This window comes from Lepisosteus platostomus, chromosome 21 (genome assembly GCF_059453375.1).
Source record: "Lepisosteus platostomus isolate fLepPlt1 chromosome 21, fLepPlt1.hap1, whole genome shotgun sequence".
Taxonomy (NCBI): Eukaryota; Metazoa; Chordata; class Actinopteri; order Semionotiformes; family Lepisosteidae; genus Lepisosteus; species Lepisosteus platostomus.
The window spans coordinates 499,317-524,406 of NC_142631.1; the positions used below are offsets into that span (position 1 = coordinate 499,317).

Genomic DNA, 25,090 nt, shown 5'->3' on the forward strand with positions numbered 1-25,090 from the left:
CGCAACGAGCGCCCAGGGAACAGTGAGGAAACGGCACAACATGACAGAGGAATGCAGGGGAACGCACTTCATAAGCCTGCTGCTCTCTGCTGAGGGCGGCACACGGAGCTGCTGAGCTCTTCCTCGGCTCCCCAGTCCGGGGGCTTCCCTGCCGAGCCCCCCAAGACGGCGGTGCCACACGCCCGCTCAGCCCAGGCTGCCGTGACATCGCCGTGTCCCGCGCTGCTGCTGCTGCTGTAGCCGGCCGGTCAGGCGGCAGGAGGGGAGGAGGGGGGCCGGGGGGCCGGAGCCGGTGTCTTTGTGCCAGGGGGAGGGGAAGGGGAGGACTCAGCCGCAGCTCGGCTGCTTGCTCAGACTGCGCGCTGGAGCTCTTTCAGCAGGCGAGTGCGCTGCTAGAGGGAAAGAAAAAAAGAAAACAAGAGGAAGGTGGGGGGGGGGGGGGGGACTCTGCAGCTCAAAAAAGACTGACTCTCCGAGCTGTGGAGCAGAAGTGATGGACTCTGCGCCAGGAGGCCAGCAAGCCGCAGCTCCAGGGCTCTGTACAGCAGCACACTGCTGAAGGCTGGCCATGCAGCAACATTGAAGAGCCACATCTTTCAGCAAACTCCAGCAGAGAGAAATACACAGCACGTTTAGGACATTTTAGAGTATTTATCTACTGATCTATTCCCAGAAGAAAAGAACAAGGCTTCCCTTCATGCCTGCAGGATCATAGAGGGGTCACAGAGATTCGAGTCGTCTCTGGGGCTGCGTCCAGAGCCCGTGTGGGTGTCCAGGGTCTGAAGGCTTCGGACAGCTGACCACCACCAGCAGCAGCGGCAGGCAGACAGAGGAAGAGCGAATTCCAGGATCAGCCTCCACCACTGGGATGACATTTTTCCCTGAGGCTTTTCGGACAGTACTGGAAGGACAGCAGAGGATCTAAAGGGAAAACTTATCTGGTAAGGACAATTCAGCTCCTGCGGAGCCAAGAGCTTCACTTTCAGATGAGTGCCTTGTGCCTTTAAAAATCAGCTGTGGCAACAGAGCCTTGCTTATCACACAGCATGCTTCTGAATTAAACTTCAAAGCTGAACTGCCTGTTTGAGACTTACAAAGTTTTGTCTCTTATTGCTTATAACTGACTGCTTTTTGCTTACATTATCATGTTACTTTTTATACATTGTTATTATAATATAGCCATTCATGCTAGACTGTGGAATTAGTCTCTATTGGGAACCCCAGCATTCACATACAAATCGGAAGCTACAGTGAAAAGTTTATTATCTCAAGCAATTTCCTTTTGCCACAGGCAAAATGATTTAACTCGGCTGTAGAATCTGGGTTTTGCCGAGTGGATCATGAGGCTTTCACTGCAGTGTGTGAAGTGCACACCGGGATACTCGTTAGGTCAGTCCAGGTTCATCCCGAGAATTCCCAGTGGCACGGAGAGGAAAGACAAGAGGCTGCCACCCGAGAGTCTGGGCACACAGCAGTGTGAGCCTTCAGCTCCAGGCGTTCACCCAGGCCTGAGCACCAGCCACTCCAGCACAGCGCAGGGGAAAACTGACAAGACGCGTCTCGTATCCCATTCCGAATGTGGAGACGTGTTTTAGTTCAGAAAGTATTCAATAGGACTTAAACAAAAACTATGATAAGGGCAATCTTAGATAGGTCTTCACCTTCTGATAAAACGGCAGCTTTTCTGCAACCCGGACACGTATCTAACAACACTGATTTCTCCGCACATAAGCAGCAACAGCAAAAAACTATTTTCATCTGACCAGGCAGGAAGATGCCACAGTGCAGGATAACGCTCTTCCGTATCGCAGGAAACAGGCGAAGCCGGAGCGGCAGGAGAAAGAGGCTGCTGAATCTCAGCTTTGTTTCAGCTGCCAGCGCAGTCTGGACAAGCAGGCTCTGAGAGTGGATGTCTGAGCTTATAGAAAACAATCCCTGCACCAGGCAGGGGGCTGCATGCTTCTAATAAGACGCGTATGACTGACAATGGGCAGGGGATTAGGGCAGAATCTCGCTTGGCCAACAAATCACTTTGTTTTAATATTTATGTAAAAGAAAGAGTACTAAACTAAGCCCTCAAAAACACCCCAAGAGAGTCAAAACCCCAAGAGAGGACAGGATAATTGGATTTCTTTTCTTGCTTAAAACATTTCCTATTTAGACACATGAACAATCCCCAACAAGCTAATTCCTCCTTATTCCATGTGTCCTGGGAAACCAGACATTTCCCTGAAGTTTCATCAGCTCTGGACACAGAGGAGCTGTGAAACACTTCCTCTGGCATTAAAACCACAACAGCAGCAGAGGTGTCAGGAAAACCATAAATAAGCTGTGGAAAGTGGAACGAAACCGCCATCTGTGCCCACAGTCGCCAGTAGAGTTCAGAACCCAACAATGACCCGCAGACGGCAGCTCACAGCTTCAACCAAGCAGCCCACAGGCACAGCTAAGCCGGGAAGCAATCTACAGAAAAGATATATAAATAAAAACATCATCCTATACTGAAGAAACTACTGTTGTTGATGTTTCTGATTTTATTAGGACCGGTAGCACTTATTACCATTAATATTAATGGGGCTTGCTAACGTGCACAGCCGCCTGCGATAAAAGCTACGGAAGATGAGGAAAGCAGGGGGTAAATAATGCATGACTAGCGGAGATTACTGCAGGGAACATGCGTGACTTAAAAAAGCTTTACAGCAGTTTTCCAGTCCAGCTACTGTGCATTGCCCAGCTCTGGCAGCGGCATGCTTCACCATGATGAGCAGAAAAGACAGCTCATGGTACTGACGGCTCCCAGGCTCCGGCAAACCGCGCACATATTACTGCTCGGTACATTTGCGTTCATCCTGTCCAAAAATCCACAGGCACAGATTCAGATCTGGGGATGAGGAGCGGCGTGCACTTAACCAGCAAGGGCTGGCTCGCCTGTTGCAGGGCTCACTCTAATGAGGTGCCCAGGAATGCGAGGAATGCCAGGCTAGCACCGAAAAACGAGCCGAGGTGCTGTGGGCGGCGCGCGCAGGCACGGCCGGAGTCACCGGGCGTGCACTCCTAATTGCCGTGTTTAGGCTGGAGACTCGACACCAGGACAAGGTGTCGCACAAGCACACTCGCCGCGCTCTTATGACAGCAGGGGCCTCGGGATTTACCGAGCGGACACACAAACACACATGTGCATCTTACATCTTGCGAGTTCAACCTTGTTCACTACCACCCGCTAGAATGGATTTTCAATAACCTCAGCGTGGGTAGGATCTAAAGGTTGTTAAACTTAAGTCAGCGAAAATCCCGGTATCTTTTTTTCATATACCGGACTACAATAGGCAAGTCTGCAAATTTTGCTCATAATGCTGAAATGCATTTACTCCCACTTTCCTTCAGAAGGAGAGCTTGAGACGTCTCCCCCAGGACTGCAGCAGCCTAGCACCACAGACTACAAACGGCAGACCAGATTACTCTCTCTCTCTCTGAGGCCTGAGCGCCTCAGCCCCGCCTCCTCAGCCGCGCACTGCCTGTCAATGTCGATCATGTCCGGGCCGGCAGCAGACCAGTATACCCTTTTGGGCCTGGGAGTGTGCAGAGCTCTCCTTGTTGAAACACACTGACATGGGCTTTACCCAGGGGGGATACGTGTGCCAGCCTCTAGCCAATGTGGGCTGCTGTATGGAAATGCGCACACATTTTCCACGGAGGGGGAGGAGACTCCAGGCCATATCCCAGTCTCTCGGGGCTTTAGCAATTTTACACAAAATCGCCTTCAGACAATGTCTTTACTGTTGCACAAGAGGAAAGTATGGTTTCTCCCAATGAGAGACTAACTATCTTATGATGATACAGTGGCTCCTCATCGCCCCTCTGGGGGCAGCCCTTTGGTATCTGGACATCAGACACTTTTTGTTAATTCTTTCTGTGCCTTATATTTTAATTTTGTAGCCATTGCCTGGGAAAGAACTATAAAAAATGCGAACCCTTACACACTGTTTCTGTTTTCAGAACAGTATGTACTGTATTGCGAATGCCTGATCTAAGAGTTCTCAGCCCTAAAAGAGAGGAGTTCCTGCAAATTCCCCCGGCCCTTCCCTTCATTTCTTCAACTGAAACAGAAGACGGGGCTCAAGAGGAAACCACAATTACGTTTTCAAAAACATGTTTCTTTGTAAAAGACCTTGGTTTTTTGTCCTAGTACAAAACTGGAGAGCTCTCCCGAGCACTGTAAGCTCTCCCACAGCATGCAGAGCAGAAGTGTTGCTCTTCGCTCTCACCTTGCCCGACACGCGGCTGCACTGCTCTGGCCCCCACCAGGGGTGCCAGCGCCCCGAAAGGGCCACGCTCGGTATCGGGGCTGCAGGAAGGGGCTGCTCAGCAGAGAGCTTTAGAAATGGAGCTTTGGTGCTCGTGCGGCTCGAACCCCAGCACAACTCAACTGCTAAACACAAAACCCCTCTGTGCCCGAGCACGACCTGACTGACTATTTTAAATTGCGTTAATAAGAATTTTGACGCCGTTGTTAATTAAAATGGCTTTAATCAACAACAGTGTTGTTACCGTTTTTTCTTCATGTCGTCTCAAAAGAACCTTTAAAAACGAAGGGGTTCTTGCAGGCAGTCGAATGAGTCAATGTAGAGTCACAGAGAAACAGCGGGCTGAAGAAAACCTTCTGTGCAGCTACCACAATATTAAAATCTCCTGTAGCGTGTCATACACAGACATTTCCACCGGTTTAAAGTTATTCAGTGTTTTACTTCAAAGTTAGAGCTCCTTGCTTACTGCTTGCTTGCCAGAGCCCTGGGCACATGGGCAGCTCTCCAAGGGAACAGCAGACCAGTCTGCACCGACTGCTGCCGAGAGACTTGCAGACAGAACCGTGCATTTCTGCGCTCCAGATCTCCACTGCCAGCCACTGAGGAGATCCACATAAACAGAAAAAAATCCAGATCATACCGACTGCATGTCCTTGTGCTTCATCCTGAATTCATTGCTGGAGATCAAGCCAGGGTGAATTATGCAATTCCCTAATCCTTAAAAAATGAAGAAAGCACTCTTAATTCCTCCCTCATCGGCAGGCTCATGTTTCCTCAGGGAAGAGGAAAACCCAAACAAACGGGGCCAGAGTTGCAGGATCTCTGATCTAAGACCTGGAATCGGACTGCAGGCCCAATGTGAGGGACAATGTCACGAAGAATGGGCAGCAGAACCAGAACTGGGATTCCACTGTAGACACACACAATTCCTCTTTGGAAGCACGCATGACGCAGTGCCGATTGTTGCGATGAGGCTCCGGAAGCCGGGCCGCTGCTGGGCTAGCACCGGGACGGACGGCTGGCGGCGAGGGGGCTTTCGCACGGGGGGTGGCGCCCAGAACAGATGGGGGGCTGCGGTTCTTGTTCAATCAACAGGACGCATCAGACAGAGCCGCAGAGGTGCTGAGGGGCTGCACTGCTCTGCCCCTCACAGCTGGTCTGAATTAGGGAGCCCCCAAGGTCGTTGGTGGGGGGGGGGGGGCATGTCATCATTACACAGTCCCAGTTTTATTTTTCCTTCCCCTTCCAAGAGCGTAACATCCCATAAAACCGTTGCCTGCGGCTGACTTCCTAATAAAGCATCCACTCTTTGAAATTCTTCTGAAAACAAGCACGGCGACCTGCGTCTTTTATCCCCAGCGATGCTCTGCTTGGTCAGCAGGGATTCGAGGAGCCCTGGCGCACGGCCCCGGCGTGGCAACGACATGGATGAGCCGAGCCTGTTCTGCTGCACGTTCCCGGGGCAGCGCGTTAGGAGCTCTCCCTCGGGTGCGTCCAGGGCTCTCGTCTCCACAAACACAGGACCAAATCAGTGAGTTCAGCAATCAGACTAGCGCCTGCACTGAGGACGAGCAACTAGAGACAAGAGAAAGCCAGTGTGGACACAAAGGCAAGGACTCAGCCCCCCTTAGCTGGACTGATGGGTTCTATTGCAAGAGCGATGATGGGGTGGAGCGAGGGGTACAGAACAACCAAACTCGGGAGGAGTGTTCGGTATCCTGGGGGTGGGGCGGCATTTAATTAGAATTGGGCGATCAACCTAGATACAACCTGGGAATTACCTTCTGCTTCTAGAAGAACAGGAAGAACAGACGTGTAGGACAAAAGCACTCAGGAGACAGGCCCACTCTCCCTCCACGGCGGTCATGTGGTGGCATCACAACGTGTGTGTGTCTGTAGCCGAGAGCAATCCCAGGATACACTGGGGCACATGGAGCTCTTGCTTCACTGCTCGGAACTTCAACAAACAGCTCCATCAGGCTGAAAATATACTCACTAAAAAATGACAAGCAGAAGAATGTTGGTGTAATGAGGTTTCCTGCTGGAGATTCCCGGTGTTTCCAAGGCATTATTTAACATTCCATTCAAGGGCCGTGCTACTTTCCGTTACTCTTTTTTCCCCCCAAGATCCCGCATATCAAAACATTTTCACAACTGTTTCTCTTGAGAATATTCCAAAACAAAGCTCAGTGTTTTTCAGGTTGCATTTTTTTTTTACTTCAGATGAAACGTTTCTCTTCCTTCGGTCTTGTGCCGTCCTGCACGTTCACAATAAAGGCGACTAATAAATCACAGAGGAGCGTCCAGAGGACGCACTGGCCTGCAGTCGCTCCAGACTTTCCATTCGCAGTGACGTCAGAGACTTACAGCACGAAGCAGATATGAGATGGCGCCTCAGGAAAACGGCCCCCAAGGAGGAACACCAGGTGGCTGCGTGTGGAGTCTGAAACGAGGCCGAATCCACTGAAACAGCTGAACGTGTGCAAACCTTCTGTGTTTCAGAACCCTCTGCTGAAAGAGGCCTGCATTGTAGAGACAAGTTCCAACCCGTCGGCTTTTGCTCCTCCAGATAACAAGTGCGCAACAGATTGCGTGACTGAAAATAAAGACCCATGAAGGACAAATGTCTCAACGGGAAAACAAACACAGATGCTGCATCCTGGAACCGGACAGGGGGTGTGCAGGAAGTCGGGAATTAATAAATAATGCCAATATTTAAATTCGCCAAAATGTAAGGAGCTCATATATCTTATGATTAATCTCAATATGTCTAATATTCATACCCTAAAATATGAATTTCAATCTCACCACGTGTCACTGCGCTCTGGCTCTGCAAGGCCAGCAGGTTGTAAGGACACCAGGTCTCGGGGCACACTGCTGCCACAGCACGGCCGCTCCGGGGGGGAATGGCTGTATCGAAACAAGATGTGCCGGGCTCTCCGTCTGCATGTCAGGACAGTCCAGCAGGAGAGCAGCCTCCTGCTCAAGCCACGTGACTAGGGAAGCCCAGCTGTCCTCCAGCGCGATCAGGACCGTGCCAGGTCCTCCCCCTCCCAGAGAATAGCCGACTGAAATTATTCTGCCGGGGCAACACAAGTTGAAAGCAGAGCCTTTATCTGAGGAGCCAGCGGGGTCATTTCTGTGCCCCTGCTGTAGATAAGCACTTAGACAGATACACAGTGTGCACACCAGAGCCGTCCAGACACAAAGCACAATACAAAGGTTTCCTGTATCTCTGAGGATTGCAAACAAAAACGTGCCGTATGTTTTGCCATGGGTATGTCACCTGCTGACTGTGCCCCTCGGGGGAGGCCGGGTTTAATGGACCAGGGCTCTCACAGCGACCCCTGCAGCCGCCCAGGTGCTGAGCCCGATGAGCCCAACGGGAGAGGCTGGTAAGGTAGAGGGAAAACATGACGCAATGGCCAGGCAGACTAAATGCACCGCAGAAGCAGGGCTAGACTGGGGGATGTCCTCTCGAGTCAAACTTGTTACCCTGCTGAGTAATAACGCAGCTCCTCTCCTTGTCTTTCCTTTCCTTGCAGGCAAACAGCAATACGGGAGCCACTGCCACCTGGACAAGCACTCACACGAGCGGTCACGCACGCGCACGCGCCATGAGGCTCCCAGCTGTGGTCATCCTTGTCCTGCTGTGGACGGACTCAGGAGCTCAAGCAGGCCAAACGCAGGAGTTCGAGACCAGCGAGGACGGGGAGCTCCTGTACACCCGGCGGCACAAGCGAGCCCCTGCCCCTGAGCCCGAGCCCCAGGACAAGTGCTCTTACACCTTCATCGTGCCTCAGCAGAAGGTGAAGGGCGCCATCTGCGTCAACTCCAAGGAGCCGGATGCGGTGCTGGAGAACCGCGTGAACAAGCAGGAGCTGGAGCTGCTGAACAGCGAGCTGCTGAAGCAGAAGAGGCAGATCGAGACCCTGCAGCAGCTGGTGGAGGTGGACGGGGGCATCGTCAACGAGGTCAAACTGCTGCGCAAGGAGAGCCGCAACATGAACTCCCGCGTGACTCAGCTCTACATGCAGCTCCTGCACGAGATCATCCGCAAGAGGGACAACGCCCTGGAGCTCTCGCAGCTGGAGAACAAGATCCTCAACCAGACCTCCGAGATGCTGCAGCTCACCAACCGCTACAAGGACCTGGAGCACAAATACCAGCACCTGGCCTCGCTGGCCAACAACCAGTCCATCCTCATCGCGCAGCTGGAGGAGCACTGCCAGAGGATGCCCATCACCATCCGCCCCATCCCCCAGCCGCCCCCCTCCCAGCCCAACAAGCACTACCAGCCGCCCACCTACACCCGCATCACCAACCAGATCACCAACGAGATCCAGGGAGACCAGAACCTCAAGGCCCTGCCGCCCCCACTGCCCACCATGCCCAGCGTCACGCACAGCCCCTCCACCACCAACAAGCCCTCCGGTAAGAGCTGCTTCCCCATGTGGGCGCCGGCACTTTCTCTCTGTCTTCTGCGTGGCGATACGGCACGGCTGTCCTCTTGCCTTCTCTGTTGACAGTGTTTGTTGAGTGCTCCACAAGTGACGTGGGGAAATCTGGTGAAAGGCCGTAAGTGATGCAAGTCTAATTAAGAAACGCGGTTTGCTTTGTGCCAGAATGACGTCACGTTGATGCAGCACAGAAAATACAAGGCTCCAGTATTCCCTCCGTGGGAGCAGTAGGATAGAAGAAGGGGCTGGTTCCCCTCAAGAGAGGAGAGAGGAGGAGACCAGCTGCCAAGATTTAGCCAAGTTTTTTTACAATTCTTTTTAATGGGGCACATAATTAAAGGCTTAAGGAATCCCAAGTTACAGCCAGTGTTGTATAAATATTATGTTGTTCAAAGTTTCTTGTTCAAAAACAAAGCTGTCATTGTGATCTGCAAAGGAGGTTCAGAGACAGCTTTTATGAGCATCGTGCCATGTCCTTTCACACGCACAAGCGCAGATGACTCAATCCTGGCTCTACAGCCTGCCTAGCGTGTGGACTGCCAGCAGTGGCACAGCAATAGTTTACAGTGCCTGTCTATGTGAACAGCTGTGATGATTCTGCAGTGCTACAGTTGGAGTGATTTAAAGGCCACACCTGTACAGCCGATGGTACACATGGAGGAGTGAGAAGACAGCAGTAAGTGAATGTTGCAGGAGGAAGGAGAATGAGGCAGCAGCTGGCGTGACCACAGAAAGTCAGGCAGTTCCTGTACGTGATGTTGAGGCTGGAGGGAGTATCGCTAACAGGCTGCATGAGTGTCATTATGGCCGTACTGAAAAAACTAGTTATTGCCAAACCTGGGCCTGTTAAAATTGCTTCTCATAAAATAATGGGTCACAGTTCTCGGAGTGATGTAATGGCTCAGTAATGGCAACCCCGTGCCGTATGAAAGGGCTTTTGTAAAGAGGTTTTCGACCCCTCTGAAATGGCTCGGTGAAGGCATACCTGTGTGCAAAGGGAACGACAGGGATTGCTACTTCCTAGGAGTTACAACCTCGGTATGGAGAACAAGCCAGCACATAGAGGGCTAATTCTTCTTCAGCTTTTATTGAAATATCTGTTCTGCTAGCTGTCTTTTAATTGGAATGTAGTCTGAAAATATAGGATCTGCCCCATCTAAAAATTTCTCTTTCCTTTTAGAAAGAGAAAAGTATTCGGTTGGTTTTAGCGAGTATGAATAAATTAGTTTAAAAATGAACAGAAAAAACAAGCAAACAGAAAAACAGCAAAAAAAAAGATAAAAGCAACAAAAATGAAAAAAAAAACAAAATGTTTCCTTCCTTCACCTGTTAAAATGCTTTCGGTAGCAGATAAACTGCACCGCTGAAGGCAAACGACTCTTTTTGTCGTACAGTACTTATCCAGCTCGCACTTCAAAGCCGCAGAGCAATTTAGTTTGCTTCTGATAAATCCCACCGGCTGGGAAAAAGAGAGCAAGAGCTGTCAAGGCGCCTGTGGAAAGGCCTGGGCAGGACGCCTGTGCAAATACCGAGGAGTGCGAAAATATTTATTAACCCCGGGAGGGAGTTCATCCACATCGCGGGAAACAAGTGTTTAAATACATTGCTGGCTGCTGGCTTTGTACAAGGGCTTCAGCATGAGAACTCAGACTGAAGAACAATGAGAAAATAACACTTCCCAAGGGCTGTCCTGTTACCCCCCAGTGCTGCTCGGCCACGGCCAGCGAAGGGGCTCTGCCCAGGGCAACTCCGCCCACAGCACACAGACAGGCTGAGGTACAAGTAATTATTTAATCAGCAATGATAACACTAATCACCTATTAATTACCTTAATAAAAGTAATGATATATGATTAGTATAGCAGTAACTAGCCATATCAATAATAGTAATCGATCGCCATGAAGCACTCGTTACCCTCTCCGCATTTTCAAACACATTTTTCCGAGACCAGCTGACGCACAGCTCTGCGGAGTCGAGGGCCCCGTCCCTCGTCACAGGAGCACGACTCCCAGCGCTCCCTGCAGGGACCTGGAGACCGTGCCCCCCGTGTCAGGGGCTGATTACAGCCCACAAGCCCACCCGCCACCCGCCCCTCCTCATGTCAAACACCCGTCCGGGATGTGGAGTCCAGTCCTGTGACACTTCTGGGGTTTCTGCCTACGTGACAAATGAGGCAAAAGGCCAAATCTGCAGAGTGATTCAGGACACAAAGGGATGGGTCTCATGCAGGTTTACCCAGGCCCTGCTTATTCTGCCTTTCGTTTAACCCTGAATAAAACTTCAGCAGGAGGCTGAAGACTAGACAGAGGCTATATGGAACAGCTCTCTGGGAGCAGCAGATCGGACGGCGTTTGTACGCTCAGTAAAGGACACCTTTTTAATGCCGGTTACAGTCACCAGCAGCATCCATGGTTTAGAGAGAAATCTTAATCGCTGCAGTATCTTCCACTGGCTCCGATAGTGTGGAGAGGGTGTTTTTAGGAATAAAACCAAAATGAGAAACGCACATGGTCATTAGAGAAGCACTCTTGTTAAACACTGGGAGCCTCTCACAGCACTGCGAATGACGGGAGGAGAGCTCGTTAGACACTGCCAGTCGGATGACAAGGAAGCAACATCCCCCCAGCTGCTGAAGGATGAGCACCACCTGTCCCATGGGCAAGGCTCCAGTTCAGTGGGAAAAGTTCCCTTAATGGATACGGAAAATTTGGTTTTTATATGGCCACTGTGAGCACAGTAATGAAAATAAAACTGAATCACACAGGGGCAAAGCAGTTATAATTCGGTGAGTGTGTGAGAGACCGAAAGATGAAATACTCAAAAGTGTGATCTTTATGCAGCATAGAAGATGCCTCGTCCGTCCCGTTGCAGGTCTTTGCGTTATAAAAGGTATTGTTCTCCCAGGGACACTCACAGTGGTTGGCAAACCGACCACCGGAGGGAAGAAAGCAATATGAATTAAGGAAACCACAACCCATGAAGGGTTCAGTACATTATGTTTCTAGCCTGTAACAATGAAAAGCAGAATCAAGCTTTAAGATTCAAGATTGCAACAGCTTTCACCTGAAAATACTGCTGCAAATAACACTTACAGATTAAATATACTGTATATTTGCCATGATCTGTGTCTGTGTCAAACAGGGTCTGAGTTAGCACAGCCAGAAACCCAGGACCAGCCAGGGAAATAGTACAGTTTATCTGAAAAGCACTTTTATCAGCAATGCGGAGCCTGGCTAACATCAACTAGACTGCTGGCTGAGGTCACAGGAGGAGACAGACGCCTCCTACTTAACATCTAATAACTCTGCTTAAATAAAATAATTTAAATCTGCTCCATCTTTCCCACTGTGCCTGTGCTTGTCTCTCTTTATCTGTTTCAGTATTGTGCTGTATCTATTCCAGCCTGGCCTTCTCTCTCTCTCTCCCACTTCATCTGTTTAACATTCTCTTCTGCAGCTGCAATCTCCCTGCTCAGTCAGAATGGTCCTTGTCTAACATTCGATGTTCCCAACTTCCTTGCGCTGATGTTGCCGTCTCTATATTCTCTGGTCTTGTTCTCTGTACTTGTCTTTGTCACTCAGCGTGATTTTCACTCCCTGCATCTGTCTCCGTCACTGCTCGGTTTCTTCCTCTTCCCTCCCTCCTCAGCACAAAGCAAGTCAAATGGTTGCTATCCGTCAAGAAGACAAACCTCAGGTTTGCAGTAAGAGAGCAGTTAATATACTGGGAATGAAGGGAACAATCAGGATATCAGTAGTCCCAAATGTAGAGCAGAATTATCAGGTAGTTCCCTGCACACAAAAGCCAATAACTTTAACCAGCATTTATAGTGGTCAGTGTAAACACTACTAACCAGCCTGGAAGACAAACAGCTGTTTGTAGAAACAGGAGATACACACACCTGCTGGGATCCCTGATAAGTTCTTCAGACTACTTCAGACAGGTGCTTGTACAGCTCTATAAGAAACTATTTCTTTCTTATTTCCGGAGATTGATTACATGTCCTGTTTTGAAAGACAGCCGTGCTTCGGGGCCAAAAACTGAGAGGGCTGCGCCGCACTAAAGCACAAGTGTGTGGAACAGAAACAATTACAGCTGCACAGCAGTACACACTGACACTAAGCTTCCACATGTGACGCAGGGAGCAGAAGAAAAATGCCGGCCTGGGTATTTTTAACACCACCTAAAGTTTTGACTCTTGGAAGGGGTCCAAAGCTACCCGGTGCTCAGTTCAGAACCAGACCCCTCATACAGCTCTGCAGCCACCCTCAGGAAAAATACACTTTCCACGGAGCAAGCACTCACATTTTAGGGTGACCACTGCTTAGAAGGTCTCGTCTCACCTCACCCTGCTGTCCCTCACGGTGGCTGGAGAGGAGCAGCGGACAGGCCCGGCACCTTTAGGGACCTTGTTCCCCAGGCGGCCGCAGAGAGAGGCTCGCACCCGACACACAGCCGGCAGCGGGCCGAGATAGAAACAACCCCTCATTACAGCCATCGAACTCCCACCGTGAACATTAGTGTCAAAACCCAAATCACCAGCTAAACCGGACACATGAAAAAAAACTAAGCGACGCAACAGGAACAGCTATCAATTCGTGTTCTTTCAATTGCTCATATATGTGAAAAATAAAATAAATTGATCTATTAGCTGTTTATTGAAAAACATCTTATTCCATCTCTATACCTGAACAGTAAAAACGTAGCTGTTTCTTATGAGTTATACAATACTGGAATACAAGGCAAAGAGAAGAAGGCACTTCCATAAGCAATGAAGTCTCTATAATTCCTAAAAGCTATCCCGAGGAGCATCATACGATGCAACTACAATCCACAGAAGATTTCTACTACCCAAAGCTCCCAAACAAGGACATTTTCTCCACTGGTGTTCATTTATGAAACAAAAAGGAGCGAAGTCTCCTGGCAGCTTTTCTAGGTTCAGATAATCAGTTCTGACAAAGACGTCTGCCGTGACAAAGCCCAGACATGAGCGGAACTCTGGGAGGAAATGCCAAAGTCCTCAACAGGTGCTGGCCGAGAACATGGAAAATCATCAATGCCTGCTAATTCATGAGGTGAGAAAAATTCCAGCCCTTTAGCAAGGAAAGAAATAATCCTAGCAGCCATTCCTAGGCCTGGCATTTTCTCAGACTTTGAGCCAAACTCATGATTTCAAAGTGAGGAAACAAGAGCAGAAAGGCTGCATCTCACCTGAGACGCTGATCGGTGCCTGAGGCAGGGCAGAGTCTGCAGCCCTTGTGGCCAACAGTCCCACGCCCAGAGAAACCCCCTCCACCCCACACTGCCGTAGAAGGATAAGTACATAGCGAATAAATCCTCTCTTGCTCCCTACCGTCCCGATTCGGATTGTCAGTTCGGCAGGAGTGCAGAAGGGCTGAGGATGCTGCCACCGTCCTGTCCCTGGCTGTGCCACAGCCTCTTCCCACATCGCAGCCTCATCAGGCCCGAGGGGGGGGGGGCGAGGCGGCTCTCCTTACCAGCATGGCCATCTCACGGATGCCCAGCAGCACTCAGCCAGCTGCGTGCCTCAAGCGACACAGCCTGGATTTGAACCGGCACCCCCCGGACTTCACGTCACTGCGCAGAGAAAGAGCTCTGACCCTGCTAGGCACCAGTTCATTGATGTAAATTCTGCCTTTCAACTTCTTTCAAGCAAATGTCTATAGATCCATTTTACACATTGATTTAATTTAAGAGAACACCTGTTGGATTGCTAGATTTATTCCTCTAGCATACACCGACTCCTGAGGCCAGAACTTGAGTGGTCTGTAAATTTAGGAGTCAGGCTGGCGCTGATCAGAGCTGCTGGTGAGTGTCGGTTAGAGGCCTCATTTCAAACCCCTTTTACATGAGAGCTGACAGTTCTGTTTTTTTTTCCAGTATTCGTTACTTTATGAATTTTTCCAACATCAGCTCATTCTGCGTACTTACATTTTGTACTCTTGTTTCATTTACTGTCCATCATTTTTCTAGTACTTATATTGTAAAGAATACTTAATGAGTACTTCCTTTTAAAGAATTGGTTCAGATTACTTAGTGGCAGGACTGGCATGACATTTGAGGATATATGATCGGGGCTGATATAGTTTAAAAACGTAACTCAGTATTACCATATGCAAAAAAAAAAACTGTATGAGAAAAAAAAACAAACCAATATCTGACTGTCTGAAAAATCCAAGAGGATGGAAGTCTTGTGTTTGAATTTCCAGTGCTGTTATCCATGAATCCTATAACTCACAGTCCCTTCAGTCACAGCTGGAGAGCCCTGTCCTCTCCAGACGGTTAGTCATTATAACAACAAGGCAAGTCAATGTAGCAGGTTAATGTGGCAGGAAAAGAACGAACAGGCTCAATCCAGAGGAAATTAGAGCAAAAAAATAAGCAAGATGAAGTAATCATGCTCCAGATGAAAAATCCTTAAAATCAGCGTCTCCGGCTACACGCTTCCAGTAGACATCAGACCCCTGTCTTGTTCTCAACAAGTAGGAATGAAACACCACACCGCTGTCAGAAGCTACGGCACGTTCAGAGAGCAGGGCACATGGATTCCAGTGCAATCTGAGCAGACCAAGAGGGCAGAAAGGCATTACAGCCGGGTAGAAAGAGCTCATGGGCAGACGCTTAGAGCCCTGAAGCAAATCCCAGAACGACACAGCTGCCAAACCTCCTCCGATTCTCTGGCAAACGCTATTCCTGAAAGAGCCCTTGATTAAGCAGTGGCATGCTGATATACAGACAGGACTGAGGTCTCGGATTCCCTGATCCTCACTATCCTGGAGACTTCTGGAACTCCTAGTAACTCAGTTTCTAATGACTCTTAATTGCACCAATTGCCAGCATGGGTAGATTTCCTAAAACACTTGCAGATTTTTAAAATCGTCAGGTCCATTTAGAGCTGAAACCAATGAAAATGGGTCTGATTGAGCTGGAAAGGAGCCGGAATGGAAACCCAAAGGCACAGGGATCAAGGACCAGGAAGCCCTAAACACGTATCAGCAATTGCAAAGCCCTCCGCCTGCAATGTCTAGCCCTAGGGTTTTATATTACTCTTTTTAATGCGCACATGTTCAATGATATTAACAAAGCTCAAAATCTACACGCCTGCCACTGTCCTTCAGAGCCTTAAACTACCTGCTAAGCCTTCTGCAGCTGCTGCGATATCGAGCTACCAGCACTCTCTCCTCCTGGACCACTGCTTTCCTTGGCTCTGCGGCCAGCTGCAATTTCCCTCTCGAGGGCTGAAGCCAAAGTCAATTCCAGCCTCGCACTCCGGAGGCTTCCAGCAGAAGCAGCAAGTCCCACCGGCCATAGATCTTAATCCTGGCCCTTCAGTTGGCCCGGACTGCCCCCCTTCCTCGGGACTGTATTTCAATATCCCCAGCATGGCGGGAGAGCCAGGGCAGACCACTAGACTCATCCATAACAATTTAAACATTTCCTCCATGAGGACAGGTGTGAATTTCAGCACCAGGGAGCTCAGCCCGCAGCGTTTTATTGTGAGAAGGAAGCAGCTCAGAGGCACCAGAGGCGTCAGGTCCCAGTAAGAGATTATGTCTCCCCAAGATTAAAGAGGTCCTGACAAGCCCAGTGAGAACACCCCGTGTCTGGGGAGGTCATCTGTTCGCAAAAGTACAGGGAAAATGTTTGCACGTCTCATCACAGCCTTTCTGGCATCTCCTGGGCTGCAGGCATAAAACTTTTAGCACAGTGCGTAGTCAGATGTTATTTATTAACAGAAATGGTGATTATTTCAGAGAACTTCTAAAACACGTCAGAGGGATTAAACTGACATCTTATTTGTTCTTGTTTACTCTTTCTGGTTGGTAAAAGCAAACAGCTTTATATTCTAGTTTACAAAACAGCTGTGCAAAATTAGAAACTATGTTCTTCGCTTTTAAAGGCCAAGACCAAGAAAGCCTTTTGTTTTATAGTCTGGCCTGCACAGGGACGTCACAAAACCAGGCTCAGGGGTCTTTGAAGTGGGAAACCGAGATGGCCAGGCAAGACAGACGGGGCCCTCGAGTTCCTCCCCCACAGCAATCAAGGCTGCCCCGGGAGGGGATCGTGGGCCAGGAGGAACGAGCAGAGACGCTGGGTGCTCTTATGGCCCCAATCCCCTGTCCCACTGCCCCTGTGCTGTGTGGTGTCGCATGCTTCTGCACAGTGACCTCCGGAGGTGGCTGTACTGCCCCCGCAGGGGTAATCCTGCAACATGCTCTCTCTGAGACCCGTGTCATTATGGCTTGAAGGTCCCCCCCCCCCATTGCGCTGTTTGTCCCGAGAGACAAGTGACCTCTCGACTGTTGCCCGCAGGGCCCTGGAAGGACTGCCTGCAGGCCCTGGAGGACGGCCACGACACCAGCGGCATGTACCTGGTGAAGCCGGAGAACGCCAACCGGCTCATGCAGGTGTGGTGCGACCAGAGGCACGACCCCGGGGGCTGGACCGTCATCCAGAGGAGGCAGGACGGCTCTGTCAACTTCTTCCGCAACTGGGAGATCTACAAGGTACTGTCCCGCGGGGCCGCGGCCAGGGCGCGCAGATCCCTGCTCTCGCTGACGTGCTTGGAAAGCACCAAGCCGTCCGGAGCAACGAACACTGAAACCCGTCTAACCCCTCTTATTTTAAAGACCGGAACCAACTCTGCCTCGTATTCCCTTTATTAGAAGGGAATTAATACATGAATCAACAGTAGAGAGAAGTACAGCCTTTCACTGGATTCAGATATACCTTATAACTGCAACACTGCCGCTATAGATGAAATTGTACAGCACTCCACCAAGGTACACGTTCTCGAGTCACACAGCAACAGCAGACATCTTCATGGGCAGCACTTAAAGAAATCGACTTTTGCTGCATCAAGTATTGTATGAAATAACATTCTCTGCTATTTTCCAGAACAAGCTAAATGTGTGTGTAAAACGTGTACAGCTAAATGTGATGATTAATAACAGTTAATCGTCCCATTTGGAACATATTAGTCTTTTCTGCTTGAGAGTAAGGGCACAGGTACAGTAGATGGCACGTTTACAGGAACTAGCCTAGCTGAAGCTGCACTCTAACTGTTCAGTAAATCGCCAACACCTCTGAGAGTGACCTCCCGCACTGACCCGACCGCGCAATGACCTCTGCAGTAGCTCACTTCTATGAAGGGCCTCTGCAGCTATCAGAGGAGGGGTCTCTGGCCTTGCTGGGCAGGTAACATCCCACCAACTGTCACCCAGGTCAGTGGTACAGAGTCTTGATGAGGCCAATCAGTTACACACCCAGTCAAGAGAAGCTGAGAAGGAGCAACATTTCAAAAGGGTAATAAAACCCACATGTCCGGAGGAACACGAGTCAAGAAAGCATCACCTCTTAATGTTATTTAGTCAACCTGCAGTCTCTCCGGCAGTCACTGCAGTTCAACCAGCACCAGAGCTATCACACCAATCCCAGTCATTCCAAATTAGATTATCAGGGAGCTGGGGGGAACAAAGTCCTGTAGCTGATCCGTGTAGAACAGTGCTAGTCTGCATCTTATTCCACTGAGGAACACTCAGAGAACAAGTGAAGGAAAATTCTTCCATGCTTGCCCTCCTTCCCCGATACTGGCCACAGATGCTCAACTGCGCTTTGTACTCCTAGTACAGAAAACCCACTTTTCCTGCATGATTACTTCCTGGTCCCAAATACGTTATTCTATATGCAAACTATGATTCTTTATTTAGAAACAAGCTCTAAAAAAAGATCATAAAAAGCAGCGTGCACTGGCCTGATGACAAGCTGTGGATGAAGAACTGCACAAACATACAGTACAGGGAAGTGAATGATAGCAGGCCTCGCCTCATCTCTGTAGTCCATCTGCTCTGTGTTTGTGTATGCCATGAGAGAGAGCCTAAATGATATATGATAAAAGCACTAAGTCAAAGACTTGTAAGCATAAAATTTACGTCTCTGAATGACACAGAAAGCCGGCAGACAGCTTGCAAAAGCCTTGTTTTAATTCCAGCCATGATTACGGAATGAAAGGCTTTCAGGCCCTTGACAATACACCTTAAAACAGGGGGGAGACGCAAATTACAATTCTACAGCAGGCAGAGAGCGGCTCGCATTGATTCAAACCACATGTGCCATAATGAAAGCCATTATGGGGTGAAGCAGTGATGCATCATGTCCTGCAATTATGTCTCAGTCTGCCTTGGGGTTTTACAAACCAGGTATATCAAGTGGTTGGAAGAAGGACTGGAATCCAGCATTTGAAACAAGGCAGTCCCCTAATTTTTGAAATGATAAAGATATAATTTGTTATGCCACTTGTCTTTGTCAATGACAGCTCTTCTGAGTTCAATGTGGGCTCATTCTTTGCAGCAGATGATTATGAATTAACTGTTGTAAGATGACTTGGGGCAACCAATCAGCCAGTCAAAAAACCAAGCACCAAAGAATCTGTTTCCCTTAATAATGAAGCATTAACTCAGTTTCAGTTAAGCATACCATCACCTACAACATCCACATAAGAAATGGAATGCAGTCCACTTTATTACAGTTCGTTATTAGAAGAGAACCCTAGGGTTTGTGGGTTAAAGAAAAGTCTTTAAGTTTGGGGAAAAAAAGAGAGCTTTGTTTTGTTTCGGCCAATGTAAAAGAAGATACTATGTTGTCCAGTTTTGGGATAGAGGAGCCTGTTTTCAGCTGATGACCCGAACGCCCTGTAGCGCCTGATTCTTCCTCTCGTCTGGCTCAGTAATTTCCCTAGTGAGGCAGAAACCCCCAGCAGGATCGAGTGTTTTTATGGTGCTCTTTCAACAATCAACAGCTAATTAACAGGGTCATTTTGATCCATTTAAGCAAACAATGAGCTCAGCAAGGCAATTAAGTATTCAGGTACAAGGAAAAGCAGAAACCCCCTGAAGTCCTCCGTGCTAAGGAGTCATATATCGGAGTTAGAATAACGAGACACTCACCAGAGCCGTGACGGCGTTTGCTTTCACAGCAAGGCTTCGGCAACATCGACGGGGAGTACTGGCTGGGCCTGGAGAACATCTACTGGCTGACCAACCAGGGCAACTACAAGCTCCTGGTGACGCTGGAGGACTGGTCCGGCCGCAAGGTGTTTGCGGAGTACGCCAGCTTCCGGGTGGAGTCCGAGGCGGAGTACTACAAGCTGAGGGTGGGCCGCTACCACGGCAACGCGGGGGACTCCCTCACCTGGCACAACGGGAAGCAGTTCACCACCCTGGACAGAGACCACGACGTCTACACAGGTAAGCGAGGCCGACGCTCCCTGCCCACAGCTACTTTCACGCCAAGCCCGGCGCCTGGCCCGCAGCCCCGTCACGAGCTCCTAAATCTCTGCTCAACCAAGAAGCTCCGCTCGGCAGCCGACCACGGAAAACACGTCGCCCAAGTCCCTGCCTTTGGAAACTGCGACTGAGCTCGCGTTAAACTGATCACTTCAACAGAGCGAAAGTTACGGAAAAAATGTATTTTTCTTCTATTCTTACGAACCACAAACCACTGATCTGGAACTCGGCAGGTTTAGAAACACTCAGACTCACACCTTACAGGACACAGCTGCATGTTCTGGGCCCAAGCCCGGGTTGTCATGCTCTGCGCCCTCTCTGAAAGGGGTTTGGCAGACTGGCTCCAGCTGTAGCAGGTATCACCCTAGTGAAATTGCAATGACAATATGGCAGAAGACGGCCTCCTGGCCGCCCTTGATCTGCTGTCGATAAGCAGACTATACAGCAAACTGCTGCTGTTCAAAGCCTGTTACTGGCACATTACTTCCCTTTAGTATTATGTGATACAGAAGCCTTCAACACAGCCTTCTAGTAATTACTGATTTGTCTGACATTTATCCCAGGCACAGGGGCCTCTGTGAGACTAATACATTAAATTCATGGGTCAATGCATATGTCACATAAAAGCAGCATTTATGGGCAATTGTGTCCGTACAACATGAATGACTGACTGGCACCATTGCCCGAGAGGCAGCACTGCCACCAGTCTGCCCTGAAACCCTTCCCACAAGTGCGCCACATTTCACCACTCAGCAGGGCACGCTCCCGAATGCGGCTCGTCGAGCTGTTAACAACAGCACAAAGAACCCACATTTTAAAAAATGAACAAAAACACTCTAACAGGGACTCCAGGGGGTCGGGGCCCTGTTGCCCTCGCGGGCAGAGCCCGGCTCTGTGGCGGCGACGGCGCGTGGGTTGCACAGCGTGGCGCCGCAGTGCCCCGACGAGGCTGGCGAGTGAGGAGGTCTGTGTTTGCCTGCAGGAAACTGTGCCCACTACCAGAAGGGAGGGTGGTGGTACAACGCCTGCGCCCACTCCAACCTGAACGGCGTGTGGTACCGGGGCGGGCACTACCGCAGCCGCTACCAGGACGGCGTCTACTGGGCCGAGTTCAGAGGGGGCGCCTACTCGCTGAAGAAGGTGGTGATGATGATCCGGCCCAACCCCAACACCTTCCATTAAAAACCACACCAGCTGCAAAGCACACGCGCGTGGACACCAGGAACTACAGCGTCTCTCTTCCTAGCGATGTCCTGCCTGTTCACTTGTTTCTCAGAAAAGTGCAATTTTACAGCGTTTCGTTTTCTGTTGTATGTTCTTGTGTACGTGTTTATGTTCTGCAAGTATCTAGATGATCACCAGTGGAAACACGATTCACATGCCAAGCTCATGAAGACAGCTGGAGCCCTCTCTCTGCGCTCCAAAGGGTTCAGACCAGCCCAGCAGAATTCCTAGCGGGAGTGAGTTCCCAGAGGGAAGGAGACTGAGCTTCTGTGCCACTGGGAGATTCTGCTACTGTGCAGAAGAACACTTCAAACCAGCTCAGCGCCAAAGAGCACTAAAAGACTTCCTTTGTTTCCATTTGCATTTTTTTAAACTTTGGGTCCCACACAATGATTCGTGCAGCACTCCTGCGGTGATAAGTGAGAATGTGAAGCTGTCTATTTACATCTGCAGTCCAATACAACAACAAAAAAAAAGAGTGAAGACCCCAGCGATGTTTCAGCCAGTTTGTGACAGAACATCGGGGAAAAGGAAACTCTGGCATCCAGTTAGACCAGCAGTAGTGACCCAACAATGTAGCTCCATGTCCTGATCTGTATAATAATGCTTAAATATATTTTTTTAAAAAGACACAGGAACATGTATCCAGTGATATCATGTAAAACATTCATAGGAAGTTAGCTTGACTGTTTAAATCAAACAAACATCTTGTTTAAGTGAAAGCTTTGGCTATTTATTTGGTATGAGCAAAGTTTTTATAATGTTCCCTGAGACACGCTTCTGCCAGGTGCATCCACAGCACAGAATATGAACTGATGTCAGGGGAGCAGCACAGGGCTGCTCAACAGTGCCAGGGGCAGGGCTGGGATTAGTGCTCCAGCACTCAGCTCCCACTGAAAACAGCACCTCCTAGGTCTTTCCAGGTGCCTGCAGACTCCTGGTAAACACCCGTGAGGGACTCCCAGCTCCTCCGGTTGGCACTGAACCTCCTGCACTTCCCTGCAGAGCTCACAGTGTCCAGAGGTGGTGGGCCTGGTGGGCGGGCGGGCCAGGGGAGCACTTCCTCCTGTTCCTCCCATGTGTGTACAGGGGGCGCCACTGTGGCGGTCCTGGATTCCACATTGCATGTGTATACAGTGTAATCAAAACCATTAGTAGCTCACTTAAAAAAAAAAAAAAAAAAAGATTAAGAAGACATTACTCAGATCCCTAAATACAGCCCAGTTGCACAGCTTTAGGTCATTACTACACAGCATCAAACACAGGAATGGCTCACTGAAGGTCTTGAACCCTGTTTTTCCATGACTCAGTCATGGGAGTGATTTCCAAGAGGGGTTTAATCTGCAGATGCATTTTCATTCTGATGTTTAAAGAAATGACAAACTGTTCATAAACCATCAATATCCTGATGAGGGACAGAAAAAGGCAGACAGGAGGGGACTGCGGTAGAAAAAGTTCAGCTCTCCCAAAGCACCAGCTGAAAGAACTGAGAAAACCAACAAGATGCCAAGTACAGCTCTAACCACGTTCCTCCAGCTGCTGTTTAGTCTTTGAGCAGCTGACTATGATTAAGTAGAAAGAGGGGGTTTCTTTTCACATGCTGCACTACACTTCCTTGCCCCCTAAATCTGTGTGATTGACAAAACAAGTCTATCATGACAGGTGCAGAATAGCTCCCTGCTTCACTTCCTCATAAAAAGACAACAAGGACACCCAGCAGCTCTGTCACCCAGCAAGCCCTGCCAGCCAGGGGGCTGGAGACCCACAGAGGCCTGGCGACAAACCGTGTGCACCATGTAGTCATAAAGGAGACGACTTGCTTCAAAGGCAAGTGAATACATTCAGGTGGAAATTTCAGTTAAGAACAGTACTGAGATAGATATAATTTCATTTACGATGTATAGAATAGATAGTCTATCTCAGTGTGGTCCCTACACCGAGCATTCCTGAAGTGGGCCTTTCGTATTTCCGGACGCACGGAGGGTGTTTGGGAGCCACAGATCTCCCCCTGCTCTGCATGCAAAGGCTCTGTGTGGAGATGAGAAGCATCACCACCGGTGCCGCCTGTTAACAGGAACTCCAGCAGCCGAGCTCCCCAATTCAGGTCCATCTAAGGGTGCACCTTGGGCTTCATCGTCTTGCTGACAGAGTTAATAAAACCCCCCAAGTCATCCATTAGAGTCTTTCAAAATTTATATTCAGCTTCCTTAAACTAACATGAGTCCTTGGAAGACCCACTAAATCAGTTTTTATTTCAGAGTTGAAAATCCCCTTTAATGATTATTTTTTTTATTCCATAACCTTGAGTATCTGTCATGAACAGCAGTGTACTGTATGTACAGTATAAATTAATCGTAGGTTACATGAGAGAGATATTACCTGTCTTTTCTGTACATAGGAAGTCACCTTATTAAAATATTTTTGTAATATAATGTATCATTCTCCCATGTATGGCCGATCTGTTACAATAAACTTCATGTACAGCTACAAGGTTCTCTCGAGAGCTTCGTCTCGCAAAGCAGCCGATGCGACAGGTCAAATGAAGCACGAGCAAACAGGAGGACAGTCCGGGGATCACACACGCCAGAAACATACAGATCAATTGACTCCCTGTACCAGTGCCACCTCCTCCCAGCGTGAATTCAGTCTGCAGTTGTGATCACAAGGAGCTAATTCATGCCTTGTGTCCCGGCCCTGGGAAAGGTAGCTCAACACGCACTCCAGACATCACCCAGCCCAAGCCCATCCCCCCAGGCAGGTTCTTATCCCTGGGCAGCAGACTCAAAGCAAGGCAGTGCACCAGCAGGCATACTGCAGCACAACCACGCCGAAACCCAGCCAGACACACCTGTAATGGGTTATGGGTCAGCCTGCCTCTAGCTGCCAGTCTCTCCCCGCCTTGAGGAAGGGGCCAACGCTGGCAATTCACACATGGGCACCACAGATTCCTTTCACACACAACACAGAGACCTGTATCTGAACACGCACTGAGAGATGCGGACACATACAACTTTTTTAAGAGCAGCTGTGCGCTGCTCAGTTTCTGAAAGCTGAGGCTGTGCTGCCTGAGCTCTAGCAGAGGCTGGGACATGCCTGTGAGCTGAGCTCATGGCTGGCCTGAAGACTGAGCCCAGGCTCACCATCCCTCAGACAGGCCTCGGCTCCCCAGAGAGCAGCCAGCAGCCAGGCTGCTGACCCACAGCTGTCACAGAACCAAACGCCAGGATGCACGACACTGTGTTAATTCAGGTACGCCGAGTCTTGAACAGGGTCCCCATTAAACACACTACAGTGTACCTGGAATCCCCTGCCCCATTCAGACAACATATTAGAGACCATTTTTCACATAACAAATTACACAATCCAAAATGTATATAATATATTCATATATATTATAATATACATAAAATAAGGAGTACAAAACCCTCTCAGTTAATAGTTTAGCTGTACTGTTTTAACACTGAAAAAATCTTTTTGTCTTGTGCACTGAAAAAAAATAAACACCACCACTTCAGAAAAACAAAAGCAAATGCAGAAATATTTGAGAAACACATCAAAGGAGGAAGATTGGGGTTTTTGTAACTAAAAAACAGCTGAAAAAAATTCTATAATACATCCCCCACCAGGATAAGATGTGGTTCTTCTGTTATGACGGGAGAAGACTTCTGTTGTGTTTGTTTCTCAGCAGGGAAAATGGACAATTTCCCAATAGGATTTACAGTAAAAAGGATGGCCGTTTCAAATCTGTCAGCTTACAGCTGTATTGTACATACTGTACAATGCCGGGAGTGAAATT

General features: G+C 49.2%; 2 protein-coding genes across 4 annotated transcripts in view; one reads left to right on the top strand and one right to left on the bottom strand.

Annotated features, from left to right (window-relative positions):
• The window catches only part of ralgps1 (Ral GEF with PH domain and SH3 binding motif 1), a 144,961-nt gene that overhangs the window by 56,693 nt on the left and 63,178 nt on the right, over nt 1-25,090 (bottom strand). The window lies entirely within an intron of this gene.
• On the top strand, nt 407-23,784 carry angptl2b (angiopoietin like 2b). Its single transcript, XM_088615153.1, has 5 exons — nt 407-941; nt 7,850-8,738; nt 17,099-17,292; nt 19,761-20,031; nt 21,053-23,784. Exons 2-5 carry the CDS (start codon nt 7,922-7,924, stop codon nt 21,250-21,252), a joined length of 1,482 nt encoding a protein of 493 aa, XP_088471279.1. The 5' UTR covers nt 407-941; nt 7,850-7,921; the 3' UTR covers nt 21,253-23,784.